Source organism: Bombina bombina, chromosome 4 (assembly GCF_027579735.1).
Source record: "Bombina bombina isolate aBomBom1 chromosome 4, aBomBom1.pri, whole genome shotgun sequence".
NCBI classification, from domain to species: Eukaryota; Metazoa; Chordata; class Amphibia; order Anura; family Bombinatoridae; genus Bombina; species Bombina bombina.
This window is the reverse complement of record NC_069502.1, coordinates 11891066-11911210: the sequence shown is the minus strand read 5'-3', so window position 1 is coordinate 11911210 and position 20145 is coordinate 11891066. Positions and strand designations below refer to the sequence as shown.

General features: G+C 45.2%; 1 protein-coding gene across 2 annotated transcripts in view; it reads right to left on the bottom strand.

Annotated features, from left to right (window-relative positions):
• Positions 1–20145, bottom strand: part of NRBP1 (nuclear receptor binding protein 1) — a 407435-nt gene that overhangs the window by 260860 nt on the left and 126430 nt on the right. Inside the window, exon 8 of one of the 2 annotated variants that reach the window (XM_053709396.1) lies at positions 18392–18415. The exons of the other annotated variant lie outside the window; for it this stretch is intronic. Within the exon in view, the coding sequence (XP_053565371.1) occupies positions 18392–18415 (24 nt within the window). The remainder of the gene's footprint in view (positions 1–18391; positions 18416–20145) is intronic. 2 annotated transcript variants of the gene reach the window in all.

Sequence of the window (20145 nt, the reverse complement as noted above, 5' to 3'; positions counted from 1 at the left end):
GTGCCAGGCAGACCTGTATGCTTATAGCTGTAGGGTTACATACTACTGAGGGATATCAGTCTAATACACATTACCACGTGCCAGGCAGACCTGTATGCTTATAGCTGTAGGGTTACGTAGTACTGAGGGATATCAGTCTAATACACATTACCACGTGCCAGGCAGACCTGTATGCTTATAGCTGTAGGGTTACATAGTACTGAGGGATATCAGTCTAATACACATTACCACGTGCCAGGCAGACCTGTATGCTTATAGCTGTAGGGTAACATAGTACTGAGGGATATCAGTCTAATACACATTACCACGTGCCAGGCAGATCTGTATGCTTATAGCTGTAGGGTTACATAGTACTGAGGGATATCAGTCTAATACACATTACCACGTGCCAGGCAGACCTGTATGCTTATAGCTGTAGGGTTACATAGTACTGAGGGATATCAGTCTAATACACATTACCACGTGCCAGGCAGACCTGTATGCTTATAGCTGTAGGGTTACATAGTACTGAGGGATATCAGTCTAATACACATTACCACGTGCCAGGCAGACCTGTATGCTTATAGCTGTAGGGTTACATAGTACTGAGGGATATCAGTCTAATACACATTACCACGTGCCAGGCAGACCTGTATGCTTATAGCTGTAGGGTTACATAGTACTGAGGGATATCAGTCTAATACACATTACCACGTGCCAGGCAGACCTGTATGCTTATAGCTGTAAGGGTAACATAGTACTGAGGGATATCAGTCTAATACACATTACCACGTGCCAGGCAGATCTGTATGCTTATAGCTGTAGGGTAACATAGTACTGAGGGATATCAGTCTAATACACATTACCACGTGCCAGGCAGACCTGTATGCTTATAGCTGTAGGGTTACATAGTACTGAGGGATATCAGTCTAATACACATTACCACGTGCCAGGCAGACCTGTATGCTTATAGCTGTAGGGTTACATAGTACTGAGGGATATCAGTCTAATACACATTACCACGTGCCAGGCAGACCTGTATGCTTATAGCAGTAGGGTAACATAGTACTGAGGGATATCAGTCTAATACACATTACCACGTGCCAGGCAGACTGTATGCTTATAGCTGTAGGGTTACATAGTACTGAGGGATATCAGTCTAATACATATTACCACGTGCCAGGCAGACCTGTATGCTTATAGCTGTAGGGTTACATAGTACTGAGGGATATCAGTCTAATACACATTACCACGTGCCAGGCAGACCTGTATGCTTATAGCTGTAGGGTTACATAGTACTGAGGGATATCAGTCTAATACACATTACCACGTGCCAGGCAGACCTGTATGCTTATAGCTGTAGGGTTACAGTAGTACTGAGGGATATCAGTCTAATACACATTACCACGTGCCAGGCAGACCTGTATGCTTATAGCTGTAGGGTTACATAGTACTGAGGGATATCAGTCTAATACACATTACCACGTGCCAGGCAGACCTGTATGCTTATAGCTGTAGGGTTACATAGTACTGAGGGATATCAGTCTAATACACATTACCACGTGCCAGGCAGACCTGTATGCTTATAGCTGTAGGGTACATAGTACTGAGGGATATCAGTCTAATACACATTACCACGTGCCAGGCAGACCTGTATGCTTATAGCTGTAGGGTTACATAGTACTGAGGGATATCAGTCTAATACACAATTACCACGTGCCAGGGCAGATCTGTATTGCTTATAGCTGTAGGGTTACATAGTACGGAGGGTTATCAGTCTAATACACATTACCACGTGCCAGGCAGACCTGTATGCTTATGCTGTAGGGTTACATAGTACTGAGGGGATATCAGTCTAATACACATTACCACGTGCCAGGCAGACCTGTATGCTTATAGCTGTAGGGGTAACATAGTACTGAGGGATATCAGTCTAATACACATTACCACGTGCCAGGCAGACCTGTATGCTTATAGCTGTAGGGTTACATAGTACTGAGGGATATCAGTCTAATACACATTACCACGTGCCAGGCAGACCTGTATGCTTATAGCTGTAGGGTAACTTAGTACTGAGGGATATCAGTCTAATACACATTACCACGTGCCAGGCAGACCTGTATGCTTATAGCTGTAGGGTACATAGTACTGAGGGATATCAGTCTAATACACATTACCACGTGCCAGGCAGACCTGTATGCTTATAGCTGTAGGGTACATAGTACTGAGGGATATCAGTCTAATACACATTACCACGTGCCAGGCAGACCTGTATGCTTATAGCTGTAGGGTTAATTAGTACTGAGGGATATCAGTCTAATACACATTACCACGTGCCAGGCAGACCTGTATGCTTATAGCTGTAGGGTTACATAGTACTGAGGGATATCAGTCTAATACACATTACCACGTGCCAGGCAGACCTGTATGCTTATAGCTGTAGGGTACATTAGTACTGAGGGATATCAGTCTAATACACATTACCACGTGCCAGGCAGACCTGTATGCTTATAGCTGTAGGGTTACATAGTACTGAGGGATATCAGTCTAATGCACATTACCACGTGCCAGGCAGACCTGTATGCTTATAGCTGTAGGGTTACATAGTACTGAGGGATATCAGTCTAATACACATTACCACGTTGCCAGGCAGACCTGTATGCTTATAGCTGTAGGGTTACATAGTACTGAGGGATATCAGTCTAATACACATTACCACGTGCCAGGCAGACCTGTATGCTTATAGCTGTAGGGTTACATAGTACTGAGGGATATCAGTCTAATACACAATACCACGTGCCAGGCAGACCTGTATGCTTATAGCTGTAGGGTTACATAGTACTGAGGGATATCAGTCTAATACACATTACCACGTGCCAGGCAGACCTGTATGCTTATAGCTGTAGGGTTACATAGTACTGAGGGATATCAGTCTAATACACATTACCACGTGCCAGGCAGACCTGTATGCTTATAGCTGTAGGGTTACATAGTACTGAGGGATATCAGTCTAATACACATTACCACGTGCCAGGCAGACCTGTATGCTTATAGCTGTAGGGTAATGTAGTACTGAGGGATATCAGTCTAATACACATTACCACGTGCCAGGCAGACCTGTATGCTTATAGCTGTAGGGTAACATAGTACTGAGGGATATCAGTCTAATACACATTACCACGTGCCAGGCAGACCTGTATGCTTATAGCTGTAGGGTTACATAGTACTGAGGGATATCAGTCTAATACACATTTACCACGTGCCAGGCAGACCTGTATGCTTATAGCTGTAGGGTTACATAGTACTGAGGGATATCAGTCTAATACACATTACCACGTGCCAGGCAGACCTGTATGCTTATAGCTGTAGGGTTACATAGTACTGAGGGATATCAGTCTAATACACATTACCAATGTGCCAGGCAGACCTGTATGCTTATAGCTGTAGGGTTACATAGTACTGAGGGATATCAGTCTAATACACATTACCACGTGCCAGGCAGACCTGTATGCTTATAGCTGTAGGGTTACATAGTACTGAGGGATATCAGTCTAATACACATTACCACGTGCCAGGCAGACCTGTATGCTTATAGCTGTAGGGTTACATAGTACTGAGGGATATCAGTCTAATACACATTACCACGTGCCAGGCAGACCTGTTGCTTATAGCTGTAGGGTTACATAGTACTGAGGGATATCAGTCTAATACACATTACCACGTGCCAGGCAGGACCTGTATGCATATAGCTGTATGGGTTACATAGTACTGAGGGATATCAGTCTAATACACATTACCACGTGCCAGGCAGACCTGTATGCTTATAGCTGTAGGGTTACATAGTACTGTAGGTGATATCAGTCTAATACACATTACCACGTGCCAGGCAGACCTGTATGCTTATAGCTGTAGGGTTACAGTAGTACTGAGGATATCAGTCTAATACACATTACCACGGTGCCAGGCAGATCTGTATGCTTATAGCTGTAGGGTTACATAGTACTTGAGAGGATATCAGTCTAATACCACATTACCACGTGCCAGGGCAGACCTGTATACTTATGAGCTGTAGGGTTACATAGTACTGAGGGATATCTGTCTAATTACACCATTACCGACGTGCCAGGCAGACCAGTATGCTTATAGCTGTAGGGTTACACTAGTACTGAGGGATATCAGTCTAATACCCATTACCACGTGGCCAGGCAGACCTGTATGCTTATAGCTGTAGGGTTACATAGTACTGAGGGATATCAGTCTAATACACATTACCACGTGCCAGCAGACCTGTATGCTTATAGCTGTAGGGTTACATAGTACTGAGGGATATCAGTCTAATACACATTACCAACGTGCCATCAGATCTGTATGCTTATAGCTGTAGGGTTACATAGTACTGAGGGATATCAGTCTAATACACATTACCACGTGCCAGGCAGACCTGTATGCTTATAGCTGTAAGGGTTACATAGTACTGAGGGATATCAGTCTAATACACATTACCACGTGCCAGCAGACCTGTATGCTTATTAGCTGTAGGGTAACGTAGTACTGAGGGATACCAGTCTAATACACATTACCACGTGCCAGGCAGACCTGTTTGCTTATAGCTGTAGGGTTACATAGTACTGAGGATATCAGTCTAATACACATTACCACGTGCCAGGCAGACCTGTATGCTTATAGCTGTAGGGTTACATAGTACTGAGGGATATCAGTCTAATACACATTACCACGTGCCAGGCAGACCTGTATGCTTATAGCTGTAGGGTTACATAGTACTGAGGGATATCAGTCTAATACATATTACCACGTGCCAGGCAGACCTGTATGCTTATAGCTGTAGGGTAACATAGTACTGAGGGATATCAGTCTAATACACATTACCACGTGCCAGGCAGACCTGTATGCTTATAGCTGTAGGGTAACATAGTACTGAGGGATATCAGTCTAATACACATTACCACGTGCCAGGCAGACCTGTATGCTTATAGCTGTAGGGTTACATAGTACTGAGGGATATCAGTCTAATACACATTACCACGTGCCAGGCAGACCTGTATGCTTATAGCTGTAGGGTTACATAGTACTGAGGGATATCAGTCTAATACACAATACCACGTGCCAGGCAGACCTGTATGCTTATAGCTGTAGGGTTACATAGTACTGAGGGATATCAGTCTAATACACATTACCACGTGCCAGGCAGACCTGTATGCTTATAGCTGTAGGGTATACATAGTACTGAGGATATCAGTCTAATACACATTACCACGTGCCAGGCAGACCTGTATGCTTATAGCTGTAGGGTTACATAGTACTGAGGGATATCAGTCTAATACACATTACCACGTGCCAGGCAGACCTATATGCTTATAGCTGTAGGGTACATAGTACTGAGGGATATCAGTCTAATACACATTACCACGTGCCAGGCAGACCTGTATGCTTATAGCTGTAGGGTTACATAGTACTGAGGGATATCAGTTCTAATACACATTACCACGTGCCAGGCAGACCTGTATGCTTATAGCTGTAGGGTTACATAGTACTGAGGGATATCAGTCTAATACACATTACCACGCTGCCAGGCAGATCTGTATGCTTATAGCTGACAGGGTTACATAGTACTGAGGGATATCAGTCTAATACACATTACCACGTGCCAGGCAGACCTGTATGCTTTATAGCTGTAGGGTTACATAGTACTGAGGGATATCAGTCTAATACACATTACCACGTGCCAGGCAGACCTGTATGCTTATAGCTGTAGGGTAACATAGTACTGAGGGATATCAGTCTAATACACATTACCACGTGCCAGGCAGACCTGTATGCTTATAGCTGTAGGGTACATAGTACTGAGGGATATCAGTCTAATACATATTACCACGTGCCAGCAGACCTGTATGCTTATAGCTGTAGGGTTACATAGTACTGAGGGATATCAGTCTAATACACATTACCACGTGCCAGGCAGACCTGTATGCTTATAGCTGTAGGGTAACATAGTACTGAGGGATATCAGTCTAATACACATTACCACGAGCCAGCAGACCTGTATGCTTATAGCTGTAGGGTTACATAGTACTGAGGGATATCAGTCTAATACACATTACCACGTGCCAGGCAGACCTGTATGCTTATAGCTGTAGGGTTACATAGTACTGAGGGATATCAGTCTAATACACATTACCACGTGCCAGGCAGACCTGTATGCTTATAGCTGTAGGGTAACATAGTACTGAGGGATATCAGTCTAATACACATTACCACGTGCCAGGGCAGACCTGTATGCTTATAGCTGTAGGGTTACATAGTACTGAGGGATATCAGTCTAATACACATTACCACGTGCCAGGCAGACCGTATGCTTATAGCTGTAGGGTTACATAGTACTGAGGGATATCAGTCTAATACACATTACCACGTGCCAGGCAGACCTGTATGCTTATAGCTGTAGGGTTACATAGTACTGAGGGATATCAGTCTAATACAGATTACCACGTGCCAGGCAGACCTGTATGCTTATAGCTGTAGGGTTACATAGTACTGAGGGATATCAGTCCTAATACACATTACCACGTGCCAGGCAGAACCTGTATGCTTATAGCTGTAGGGTTACATAGTACTGAGGGATATCAGTCTAATACACCATTACCACGTGCCAGGCAGACCTGTATGCATATAGCTGTAGGGTTACATAGTACTGAGGGATATCAGTCTAATACACATTACCACGTTGCCAGGCAGAACCTGTATGCTTATAGCTGTAGGGTTACATAGTACTGAGGGATATCAGTCTAATACACATTACCACGTGCCAGGCAGACCTGTATGCTTATAGCTGTAGGGTTACATAGTACTGAGGGATATCAGTCTAATACACATTACCACCGTGCCAGGCAGACCTGTATGCTTATAGCTGTAGGGTTACATAGTACTGAGGGATATCAGTCTAATACACATTACCACGTGCCAGGCAGACCTGTATGCTTATAGCTGTAGGGTTACATAGTACTGAGGGATATCAGTCTAATACACATTACCACGTGCCAGGCAGACCTGTATGCTTATAGCTGTAGGGTTACATAGTACTGAGGGATATCAGTCTAATACACATTACCACGTGCCAGGCAGACCTGTATGCTTTAGCTGTAGGGTTACATAGTACTGAGGGATATCAGTCTAATACACATTACCCACGTGCCAGGCAGACCTGTATGCTTATAGCTGTAGGGTTACATATACTGAGGGATATCAGTCTAATACACATTACCACGTGCCAGGCAGACCTGTATGCTTATAGCTGTAGGGTTACATAGTACTGAGGGATATCAGTCTAATACACATTACCACGTGCCAGGCAGACCTGTATGCTTATAGCTGTAGGGTAACATAGTACTGAGGGATATCAGTCTAATACACATTACCACGTGCCAGGCAGACCTGTATGCTTATAGCTGTAGGGTTACATAGTACTGAGGGATATCAGTCTAATACACATTACCACGTGCCAGGCAGACCTGTATGCTTATAGCTGTAGGGTAACATAGTACTCGAGGGATATCAGTCTAATACACATTACCACGTGCCAGGCAGACCTGTATGCTTATAGCTGTAGGGTTACATAGTACTGAGGGATATCAGTCTAATACACATTACCACGTGCCAGGCAGACCTGTATGCTTATAGCTGTAGGGTTACATAGTTCTGAGGATATCAGTCTAATAACACATTACCACGTGCCAGGCAGACCAGTATGCTTATAGCTGGTAGGTTACATAGTACTGAGGGATATCAGTCTAATACACATTACCACGTGCCAGGCAGACCTGTATGCTTATAGCTGTAGGGTAACGTAGTACTGAGGGATATCAGTCTAATACACATTACCACGTGCCAGGCAGACCTGTATGCTTATAGCTGTAGGGTTACATAGTACTGAGGGATATCAGTCCTAATACACATTACCCACGTGCCAGGCAGACCTGTATGCTTATAGCTGTTAGGGTTACATAGTACTGAGGGATATCAGTCTAATACACATTACCCCACTGCCTGGCAGACCTGTATGCTTATATCTGTAGGGTTACATAGTACTGAGGGGATATCATCAAATACACATTACCACGTGCCAGGCAGACCTGTATGCTTATAGCTGTATGGTTACATAGTACTGAGGGGATATCAGTCTAATACACATTACCACGTGCCAGCAGAACTGTATGCTTATAGCTGTAGGGTTACATAGTACTGAGGATATCAGGTCTAATACACATTACCACGTGCCAGGCAGACCTGTATGCTTATAGCTGTAGGGTTACATAGTACTGAGGGATATCAGTCTAATACATCATTACCTACGTGCCAGGCAGACCTGTATGCTTATAGCTGTAGGGTAACATAGTACTGAGGATATCAGTCTAATACACATTACCACCGTGCCAGGCAGACCTGTATGCTTATAGCTGTAGGGTTACATAGTACTGAGGGATATCAGTCTAATACACATTACCACGTGCCAGGCAGACCTGTATGCTTATAGCTGTAGGGTTACATAGTACTGAGGGATATCAGTCTAATACACATTACCTAACGTGCCAGGGCAGACCTGTATGCTTATAGCTGTAGGGTTACTATAGTACTGAGGGATATCAGTCTAATACACATTACCACACGTGCCAGCAGACCTGTATGCTTATAGCTGTAGGTAACATAGTACTGAGGGATATCAGTCTAATACTCATTACCACGTGCCAGGCAGACCTGTATGCTTATAGCTGTAGGTTACATAGTACTGAGGGATATCAGTCTAATACACATACCACGTGCCAGGCAGACCTGTATGCTTATAGCTGTAGGGTTACATAGTACTGAGGGATATCAGTCTAATACACATTACCCACGTGCCAGGCAGACCTTATGCTTATAGCTGTAGGGTTACATAGTACTGAGGGGATATCAGTCTAATACACATTACCACGTGCCAGGCAGACTGTATGCTTATAGCTGTAGGGTACATTAGTACTGAGGGATATCAGTCTAATACACATTACCACGTGCCAGGCAGACCTGTATGCTTATAGCTGTAGGGTTACATAGTACTGAGGATATCAGTCTAATACACATTACCCAACGTGCCAGGCAGACCTGTATGCTTATAGCTGTAGGGTTACATAGTACTGAGGGATATCAGTCTAATACACATTACCACGTGCCAGGCAGACCTGTATGCTTATAGCTGTAGGGTTACATAGTACTGAGGGATATCAGTCTAATACACATTACCACGTGCCAGGCAGACCTGTATGCTTATAGCTGTAGGGTAACATAGTACTGGAGGGATATCAGTCTAATACACATTACCCACGTGCCAGGCAGACCTGTATGCTTATAGCTGTAGGGTTACATAGTACTGAGGGATATCAGTCTAATACACATTACCCACGTGCCAGGCAGGACCTGTATGCTTATAGCTGTAGGGTTACATAGTACTGAGGGATATCAGTCTAATACACATTACCACGTGCCAGGCAGACCTGTATGCTTATAGCTGTAGGGTTACATAGTACTGAGGGATATCAGTCTAATACACATTACCACGTGCCAGGCAGACCTGTAATGCTTATAGCTGTAGGGTTACATAGTACTGGAGGGATATCAGTCTAATACACATTACCACGTGCCAGGCAGACCTGTATGCTTATAGCTGTAGGGTACATAGTACTGAGGGGATATCAGTCTAATACACATTACCACGTGCCAGGCAGACCTGTATGCTTATAGCTGTAGGGTAACATAGTACTGAGGGATATCAGTCTAATACACATTACCACGTGCCATGCAGACCTGTATGCTTATAGCTGTAGGGTTACATAGTACTGAGGGATATCATCTAATACACATTACCACGTGCCAGGCAGACCCTGTATGCTTATAGCTGTAGGGTTACATAGTACTGAGGGATATCAGTCTAATACACATTACCACGTGCCAGGCAGACCTGTATGCTTATAGCTGTAGGGTTACATAGTACTGAGGGATATCAGTCTAATACACATTACCACGTGCCAGGGCAGACCTGTATGCTTATAGCTGTAGGGTTACATAGTACGAGGGATATCAGTCTAATACACATTACCACGTGCCAGGCAGACCTGTAAGCTTATAGCTGTAGGGTTACATAGTACTGAGGGATATCAGTCTAATACACATTACCACGTGCCAGGCAGACCTGTATGCTTATAGCTGTAGGGTTACATAGTACTGAGGGATATCAGTCTAATACACATTACCACGTGCCAGGCAGGACCTGTATGCTTATAGCTGTAGGGTTACATATGTACTGAGGGATATCAGTCTAATACACATTACCCACGTGCCAGGCAGACCTGTATGCTTATAGCTGTAGGGTTACATAGTACTGAGGGATATCAGTCTAATACACATTACCACGTGCCAGGCAGACCTGGTTATGCTTATATCTGTAGGGTTACATAGTACTGAGGGATATCAGTCTAATACACATTACCACGTGCCAGGCAGACCTGTATGCTTATAGCTGTAGGGTTACATAGTACTGAGGGATATCAGTCTAATACACATTACCACGTGCCAGGCAGACCTGTATGCTTATAGCTGTAGGGTTACATAGTACTGAGGGATATCAGTCTAATACACATTACCACGTGCCAGCAGATCTGTATGCTTATAGCTGTAGGGGTTACATAGTACTGGAGGGGATATGCAGTCGAGAATACACATTACCACCGTGGTGCCCAGGCAGACCTGATGCTTATAGCTGTAGGGTTACATAGTACTGAGGGATACTCAGTCTAATACATATTACCACGTGCCAGGGCAAGACCCTGTATTGCTTAGAGCTGTAGGGTTCATCATAGTACTTGAGGGGGGGATATCAGTCTAGATACACATTACCAGCGACGTTGCCAGGCAGACCTGTATGCTTATCAGCTGTAGGGTTAACATAGTAGCTGAGGGATATCAGTCTAATACACATTACCACGTGCCAGGCAGACCTGTATGCTTATAGCTGTAGGGTTACATAGTACTGAGGGATATCAGTCTAATACCACATTACCACGTGCCAGGCAGACCTGTATGCTTATAGCTGTAGGGTATCTAGTACTGAGGGATATCAGTCTAATACACATTACCACGTGCCAGGCAGACCTGTATGCTTATAGCTGTAGGGGTTACATAGTACTGAGGGATATCAGTCTAATACACATTACCACGTGCCAGGGCAGACCTGTATGCTTATAGCTGTAGGTTACATAGTACTGAGGGATATCAGTCCTAATTACACATTACCACCTGCCAGGCAGACCTGTATGCTTATAGCTGTAGGGTTACATAGTACTGAGGGATATCAGTCTAATACACATTACCACGTGCCAGGCAGACCTGTATGCTTATAGCTGTAGGGTACATAGTACTGAGGGATATCAGTCTAATACACATTACCACGTGCCAGGCAGACCTGTATGCTTATAGCTGTAGGGTTACATAGTACTGAGGGATATCAGTCTAATACACATTACCACGTGCCAGGCAGACCTTGTATGCTTATAGCTGTAGGGTTACATAGTACTGAGGGATATCAGTCTAATACACATTACCACGTGCCAGGCAGACCTGTATGCTTATAGCTGTAGGGTAACATAGTACTGAGGGATATCAGTCTAATACACATTACCACGTGCCAGGCAGACCTGTATGCTTATAGCTGTAAGGGTTACATAGTACTGAGGGATATCAGTCTAATACACATTACCACGTGCCAGGCAGACCTGTATGCTTATAGCTGTAGGGTTACATAGTACTGAGGGATATCAGTCTAATACACATTACCACGTGCCAGGCAGACCTGTATGCTTATAGCTGTAGGGTTACATAGTACTGAGGGATATCAGTCTAATACACATTACCACGTGCCAGGCAGACCTGTATGCTTATAGCTGTAGGGTTACATAGTACTGAGGGATATCAGTCTAATACACATTACCACGTGCCAGGCAGACCTGTATGCTTATAGCTGTAGGGTTACATAGTACTGAGGGATATCAGTCTAATACACATTACCACGTGCCAGGCAGACCTGTATGCTTATAGCTGTAGGGTTACATAGTACTGAGGGATATCAGTCTAATACACATTACCACGTGCCAGGCAGACCTGTATGCTTATAGCTGTAGGGTTACATAGTACTGAGGGATATCAGTCTAATACACATTACCACGTGCCAGGCAGACCTGTATGCTTATAGCTGTAGGGTTACATAGTACTGAGGGATATCAGTCTAATACACATTACCACGTGCCAGGCAGACCTGTATGCTTATAGCTGTAGGGTTACATAGTACTGAGGGATATCAGTCTAATACACATTACCACGTGCCAGGCAGACCTGTATGCTTATAGCTGTAGGGTTACATAGTACTGAGGGATATCAGTCTAATACACATTACCACGTGCCAGGCAGACCTGTATGCTTATAGCTGTAGGGTTACATAGTACTGAGGGATATCAGTCTAATACACATTACCACGTGCCAGGCAGACCTGTATGCTTATAGCTGTAGGGTTACATAGTACTGAGGGATATCAGTCTAATACACATTACCACGTGCCAGGCAGACCTGTATGCTTATAGCTGTAGGGTTACATAGTACTGAGGGATATCAGTCTAATACACATTACCACGTGCCAGGCAGACCTGTATGCTTATAGCTGTAGGGTTACATAGTACTGAGGGATATCAGTCTAATACACATTACCACGTGCCAGGCAGACCTGTATGCTTATAGCTGTAGGGTTACATAGTACTGAGGGATATCAGTCTAATACACATTACCACGTGCCAGGCAGACCTGTATGCTTATAGCTGTAGGGTAATTAGTACTGAGGGATATCAGTCTAATACACATTACCACGTGCCAGGCAGACCTGTATGCTTATAGCTGTAGGGTTACATAGTACTGAGGGATATCAGTCTAATACACATTACCACGTGCCAGGCAGACCAGTATGCTTATAGCTGTAGGGTTACATAGTACTGAGGGATATCAGTCTAATACACATTACCACGTGCCAGGCAGACCTGTATGCTTATAGCTGTAGGGTTACATAGTACTGAGGGATATCAGTCTAATACACATTACCACGTGCCAGGCAGACCTGTATGCTTATAGCTGTAGGGTTACATAGTACTGAGGGATATCAGTCTAATACACATTACCACGTGCCAGGCAGACCTGTATGCTTATAGCTGTAGGGTAACATAGTACTGAGGGATATCAGTCTAATACACATTACCACGTGCCAGGCAGACCTGTATGCTTATAGCTGTAGGGTTACATAGTACTGAGGGATATCAGTCTAATACACATTACCAACGTGCCAGGCAGACCTGTATGCTTATAGCTGTAGGGTTACATAGTACTGAGGGATATCAGTCTGATACACATTACCACGTGCCAGGATAGCTGTAGGGTTACATAGTACTGAGGGATATCAGTCTAATACACATTACCACGTGCCAGGCAGACCTGTATGCTTATAGCTGTAGGGTAACATAGTACTGAGGGATATCAGTCTAATACACATTACCACGTGCCAGGCAGACCTGTATGCTTATAGCTGTAGGGTTACATAGTACTGAGGGATATCAGTCTAATACACATTACCACGTGCCAGGCAGACCTGTATGCTTATAGCTGTAGGGTTACATAGTACTGAGGGATATCAGTCTAATACACATTACCACGTGCCAGGCAGACCTGTATGCTTATAGCTGTAGGGTTACATAGTACTGAGGGATATCAGTCTAATACACATTACCACGTGCCAGGCAGACCTGTATGCTTATAGCTGTAGGGTAACATAGTACTGAGGGATATCAGTCTAATACACATTACCACGCGCAAGGCAGATCTGTATGCTTATAGCTGTAGGGTTACATAGTACTGAGGGATATCAGTCTAATACACATTACCACGTGCCAGGCAGACCTGTATGCTTATAGCTGTAGGGTTACATAGTACTGAGGGATATCAGTCTAATACACATTACCACGTGCCAGGCAGACCTGTATGCTTATAGCTGTAGGGTTACATAGTACTGAGGGATATCAGTCTAATACACATTACCACGTGCCAGGCAGACCTGTATGCTTATAGCTGTAGGGTAATGTAGTACTGAGGGATATCAGTCTAATACACATTACCACGTGCCAGGCAGACCTGTATGCTTATAGCTGTAGGGTTACATAGTACTGAGGGATATCAGTCTAATACACATTACCACGTGCCAGGCAGATCTGTATGCTTATAGCTGTAGGGTAACATAGTACTGAGGGATATCAGTCTAATACACATTACCACGTGCCAGGCAGACCTGTATGCTTATAGCTGTAGGGTTACATAGTACTGAGGGATATCAGTCTAATACACATTACCACGTGCCAGGCAGACCTGTATGCTTATAGCTGTAGGGTAACATAGTACTGAGGGATATCAGTCTAATACACATTACCACGTGCCAGGCAGACCTGTATGCTTATAGCTGTAGGGTTACATAGTACTGAGGGATATCAGTCTAATACACATTACCACGTGCCAGGCAGACCTGTATGCTTATAGCTGTAGGGTAACATAGTACTGAGGGATATCAGTCTAATACACATTACCACGTGCCAGGCAGACCTGTATGCTTATAGCTGTAGGGTTACATAGTACTGAGGGATATCAGTCTAATACACATTACCACGTGCCAGGCAGACCTGTATGCTTATAGCTGTAGGGTAACATAGTACTGAGGGATATCAGTCTATACACATTACCACGTGCCAGGCATATCTGTATGCTTATAGCTGTAGGGTTACATAGTACTGAGGGATATCAGTCTAATACACATTACCACGTGCCAGGCAGACCTGTATGCTTATAGCTGTAGGGTTACATAGTACTGAGGGATATCAGTCTAATACACATTACCACGTGCCAGGCAGACCTGTATGCTTATAGCTGTAGGGTTACATAGTACTGAGGGATATCAGTCTAATACACATTACCACGTGCCAGGCAGACCTGTATGCTTATAGCTGTAGGGTTACATAGTACTGAGGGATATCAGTCTAATACATATTACCACGTGCCAGGCAGACCTGTATGCTTATAGCTGTAGGGTAACATAGTACTGAGGGATATCAGTCTAATACACATTACCACGTGCCAGGCAGACCTGTATGCTTATAGCTGTAGGGTAACATAGTACTGAGGGATATCAGTCTAATACACATTACCACGTGCCAGGCATATCTGTATGCTTATAGCTGTAGGGTTACATAGTACTGAGGGATATCAGTCTAATACACATTACCACGTGCCAGGCAGACCTGTATGCTTATAGCTGTAGGGTAACATAGTACTGAGGGATATCAGTCTAATACACATTACCACGTGCCAGGCAGACCTGTATGCTTATAGCTGTAGGGTTACATAGTACTGAGGGATATCAGTCTAATACACATTACCACGTGCCAGGCAGATCTGTATGCTTATAGCTGTAGGGTTACATAGTACTGAGGGATACCAGTCTAATACACATTACCACGTGCCAGGCAGATCTGTATGCTTATAGCTGTAGGGTTACATAGTACTGAGGGATATCAGTCTAATACACATTACCACGTGCCAGGCAGACCTGTATGCTTATAGCTGTAGGGTTACATAGTACTGAGGGATATCAGTCTAATACACATTACCACGTGCCAGGCAGATCTGTATGCTTATAGCTGTAGGGTTACATAGTACTGAGGGATACCAGTCTAATACACATTACCACGTGCCAGGCAGATCTGTATGCTTATAGCTGTAGGGTTACATAGTACTGAGGGATATCAGTCTAATACACATTACCACGTGCCAGGCAGATCTGTATGCTTATAGCTGTAGGGTAACATAGTACTGAGGGATATCAGTCTAATACACATTACCACGTGCCAGGCAGACCTGTATGCTTATAGCTGTAGGGTAATGTAGTACTGAGGGATATCAGTCTAATACATATTACCACGTGCCAGGCAGACCTGTATGCTTATAGCTGTAGGGTTACATAGTACTGAGGGATATCAGTCTAATACACATTACCACGTGCCAGGCAGACCTGTATGCTTATAGCTGTAAGGGTAACATAGTACTGAGGGATATCAGTCTAATACACATTACCACGTGCCAGGCAGACCTGTATGCTTATAGCTGTAGGGTTACATAGTACTGAGGGATATCAGTCTAATACACATTACCACGTGCCAGGCAGATCTGTATGCTTATAGCTGTAGGGTAATGTAGTACTGAGGGATATCAGTCTAATACATATTACCACGTGCCAGGCAGACCTGTATGCTTATAGCTGTAGGGTTACATAGTACTGAGGGATATCAGTCTAATACATATTACCACGTGCCAGGCAGACCTGTATGCTTATAGCTGTAGGGTTACATAGTACTGAGGGATATCAGTCTAATACACATTACCACGTGCCAGGCAGACCTGTATGCTTATAGCTGTAGGGTTACATAGTACTGAGGGATATCAGTCTAATACACATTACCACGTGCCAGGCAGACCTGTATGCTTATAGCTGTAGGGTTACATAGTACTGAGGGATATCAGTCTAATACACATTACCACATGCCAGGCAGACCTGTATGCTTATAGCTGTAGGGTTACATAGTACTGAGGGATATCAGTCTAATACACATTACCACGTGCCAGGCAGATCTGTATGCTTATAGCTGTAGGGTTACATAGTACTGAGGGATATCAGTCTAATACACATTACCACGTGCCAGGCAGACCTGTATGCTTATAGCTGTAGGGTTACATAGTACTGAGGGATATCAGTCTAATACACATTACCACGTGCCAGGCAGACCTGTATGCTTATAGCTGTAGGGTTACATAGTACTGAGGGATATCAGTCTAATACACATTACCACGTGCCAGGCAGACCTGTATGCTTATAGCTGTAGGGTTACATAGTACTGAGGGATATCAGTCTAATACACATTACCACATGCCAGGCAGACCTGTATGGTTATAGCTGTAGGGTTACATAGTACTGAGGGATATCAGTCTAATACACATTACCACGTGCCAGGCAGACCTGTATGCTTATAGCTGTAGGGTTACATAGTACTGAGGGATATCAGTCTAATACACATTACCACGTGCCAGGCAGACCTGTATGCTTATAGCTGTAGGGTTACATAGTACTGAGGGATATCAGTCTAATACACATTACCACGTGCCAGGCAGACCTGTATGCTTATAGCTGTAAGGGTAGTGAACATCAGTCTATGACACATAACCATAAGTAGTAAATATCGGCTAAATGTAATACAATGCTGTGGCTGTAATGCTCATTGGGTCTTTAAGAGAACAAGTTTAGAGCCCCCCCACAACAATCCGAGCAAGAGCAAAGCAACTAAAAGCAAGCAGTGAGGTCATTAACGCTCAGACATGGAGAAGGGACACCTAGCACTCATTCCGAGGAACCCTAAGCAGCAAGGAGCAGTAATGAGGATGAGAAGAGACAAGCGCATCTATGGTACAACATGCATAGGATATGTGCTCCTGCATGCGACAGAGCCAGGAATGAGACGCCTACAGCGCTGTCCCTCTCTGCAAGGCCACAATGGATAACCATGCACCAGACGCACTCACCCATGTAACTGCACGCCTCAGTAAGTGCCCCCGCTATCAGATCATTAAGGCCGATGTGTGGACTTTACCTGCTTTCACTTAAAGGATTACAAATGTGCATTCGTACATTTAGAATAGAAGCATTTTTCCATTATACCTTCATTAGCAAAAATGCTTCTAGTAAATGTTCTTACTATTTTTCAGTGCATACACACATATGCTGTGAGTGCCCACTAGCATTCAAACATTGCACCTTCTCAAAGTGTGGCTTGTATGGCACAGACACAATACCACCGGAAGTTCCCTGTGCCGTGGTGTTTGTATCCTGATCACAGGTAGCATATGTATGTATGCTGCAGAAAAAACACTAATTACTTTATGTAAAAGCATTATATTGCGCTCAAGCACACGGCAATTGTGACCAATCTATCCGTTCAGGAACTTGTAAACTGTTCCCAGACGGTGCAGCACAGTATACACAGAAACTTACCAATAAAACAGCATTAATGAAGATCAGTTGAGTTTAAGGCACCTGCAACTGTGGCGTTTGGGAAGGAAGTTTAGCTAAAAGCTGTTGCATGGGTGAGTGCCGAGTATCTTGTAGAGAGGGCAGCATGCCAAGGAAACTCCACAGAAACATTGCAATAACAAGCACATCACAGGAGCTGAAAATTCATCTCACCATTAGCAAAAATCCTATGAAAGACTGGCGTGGCAACAGAGCAGCCGAAGCGGGAAATAAAACAAGACAAGTCAATGAGTGGATGAACAGCTGGGAAAGTTATATCTGGGTGAGGGGACAGGGGGGTCACACATCACTAGGGTGACCATATTGCCTAGGGACACACATGAAAATACATAAGTCAGGGCTGTTTAAAGAAATGTTTTGTATAAGAACCCTGACATATGTATTTTTCATATGTGTACCTTTTTAAAGCGGCAATATGGTCACCCTACACATCACACAAATATACATTGTACAAAATACACAGCCAGGTAAGTGCGTTCTGTAGCCTGAGGAAAACGCAATCGTCAGCAACGCCGCTGACACCACCACTATCTGCACCAGCTCCACCATCTTTACCCTGTGCACAATCTTACTCAACTCACAAGAATCGTGACCTAACAGTAAGCAGGAACCTCTTATCATAAACTGTCCCATATAGCAGTGCCCCCTCCCCCACTGGTGACAGCTACTGCCCCAATAAACAGTGCCCCCCACCAGCGACAGCTACAGTCCCATTTTGCAGTGCCCCCCCCCCCCCACTGGTGACAGCTACTGCCCCAATAAACAGTGCCCCCCACCAGCAACAGCTACAATCCCATTTTGCAGTGCCCCCCCCCACTGGTGACAGCTACTGCCCGAATAAACAGTGCCCCCCACCAGCAACAGCTACTGCCCCATGTAGCAGTGCCCCCCCCACTGGTGACAGCTACTGCTCCAATAAACAGTGCCCCCCACCAGCGACAGCTACTGCCCCATGTAGCAGTGCCCCCCACCAGCAACAGCTACTGCCCCATGTAGCAGTGCCCCCCACCAGCAACAGCTACTGCCCCATGTAGCAGTGCCCCCCACCAGCAACAGCTACTGGCCCATATAGCAGTGCCCCCCCCCCACTGGTGACAGCTACTGCCCCAATAAACAGTGCCCCCCACCAGCGACAGCTACAGTCCCATGCTGCAGTGCCCCCCCCCCCCCCACTGGTGACAGCTACTGCCCCAATAAACAGTGCCCCAAACCAGCGACAGCTACTGCTCCAATAAACAGTGCCCCCCACCAGCGACAGCTACTGCCCCATGTAGCAGTGCCCCCCACCAGCAACAGCTACTGCCCCATATAGCAGTGCCCCCCCACCGGCAACAGCTACTATCCCATGTTGCAGTGCCCCCCCCCCCCACTGGTGACAGCTACTGCCCCAATAAACAGTGCCCCCCACCAGCAACAGCTACTGCTCCATGTAGCAGTGCCCCCCCACCAGCAACTGCCCCATGTAGCAGTGCCCCCCACCAGCAACAGCTACTGCCCCATGTAGCAGTGCCCCCCACCAGCAACAGCTACTGCCCCATATAGCAGTGCCCCCCCACCGGCAACAGCTACTATCCCATGTTGCAGTGCCCCCCCACACTGGTGACAGATACTGCCCCAATAAACAGTGCCCCCCACCGGCGACAGCTACTGTCCCATATAGCAATGTCCCCCCCATTGGTGACACCTACTGCCCCATGTAGCAGTGCCCCCACCAGCAACAGCTACTGCCCCATATAACAGTGCCCCCCCACCGGCGACAGCTACTGTCCCATATAGCAATGCCCGCCACTGGTGACAGCTACTGCCCCATGTAGCAGTGCCCCCCCCCCACCAGCAACAGCCCCAATAAACAGTGCCCCCCACCGGCGACAGCTACTGTCCCATGTAGCAGTGCCCCCCACCAGCAA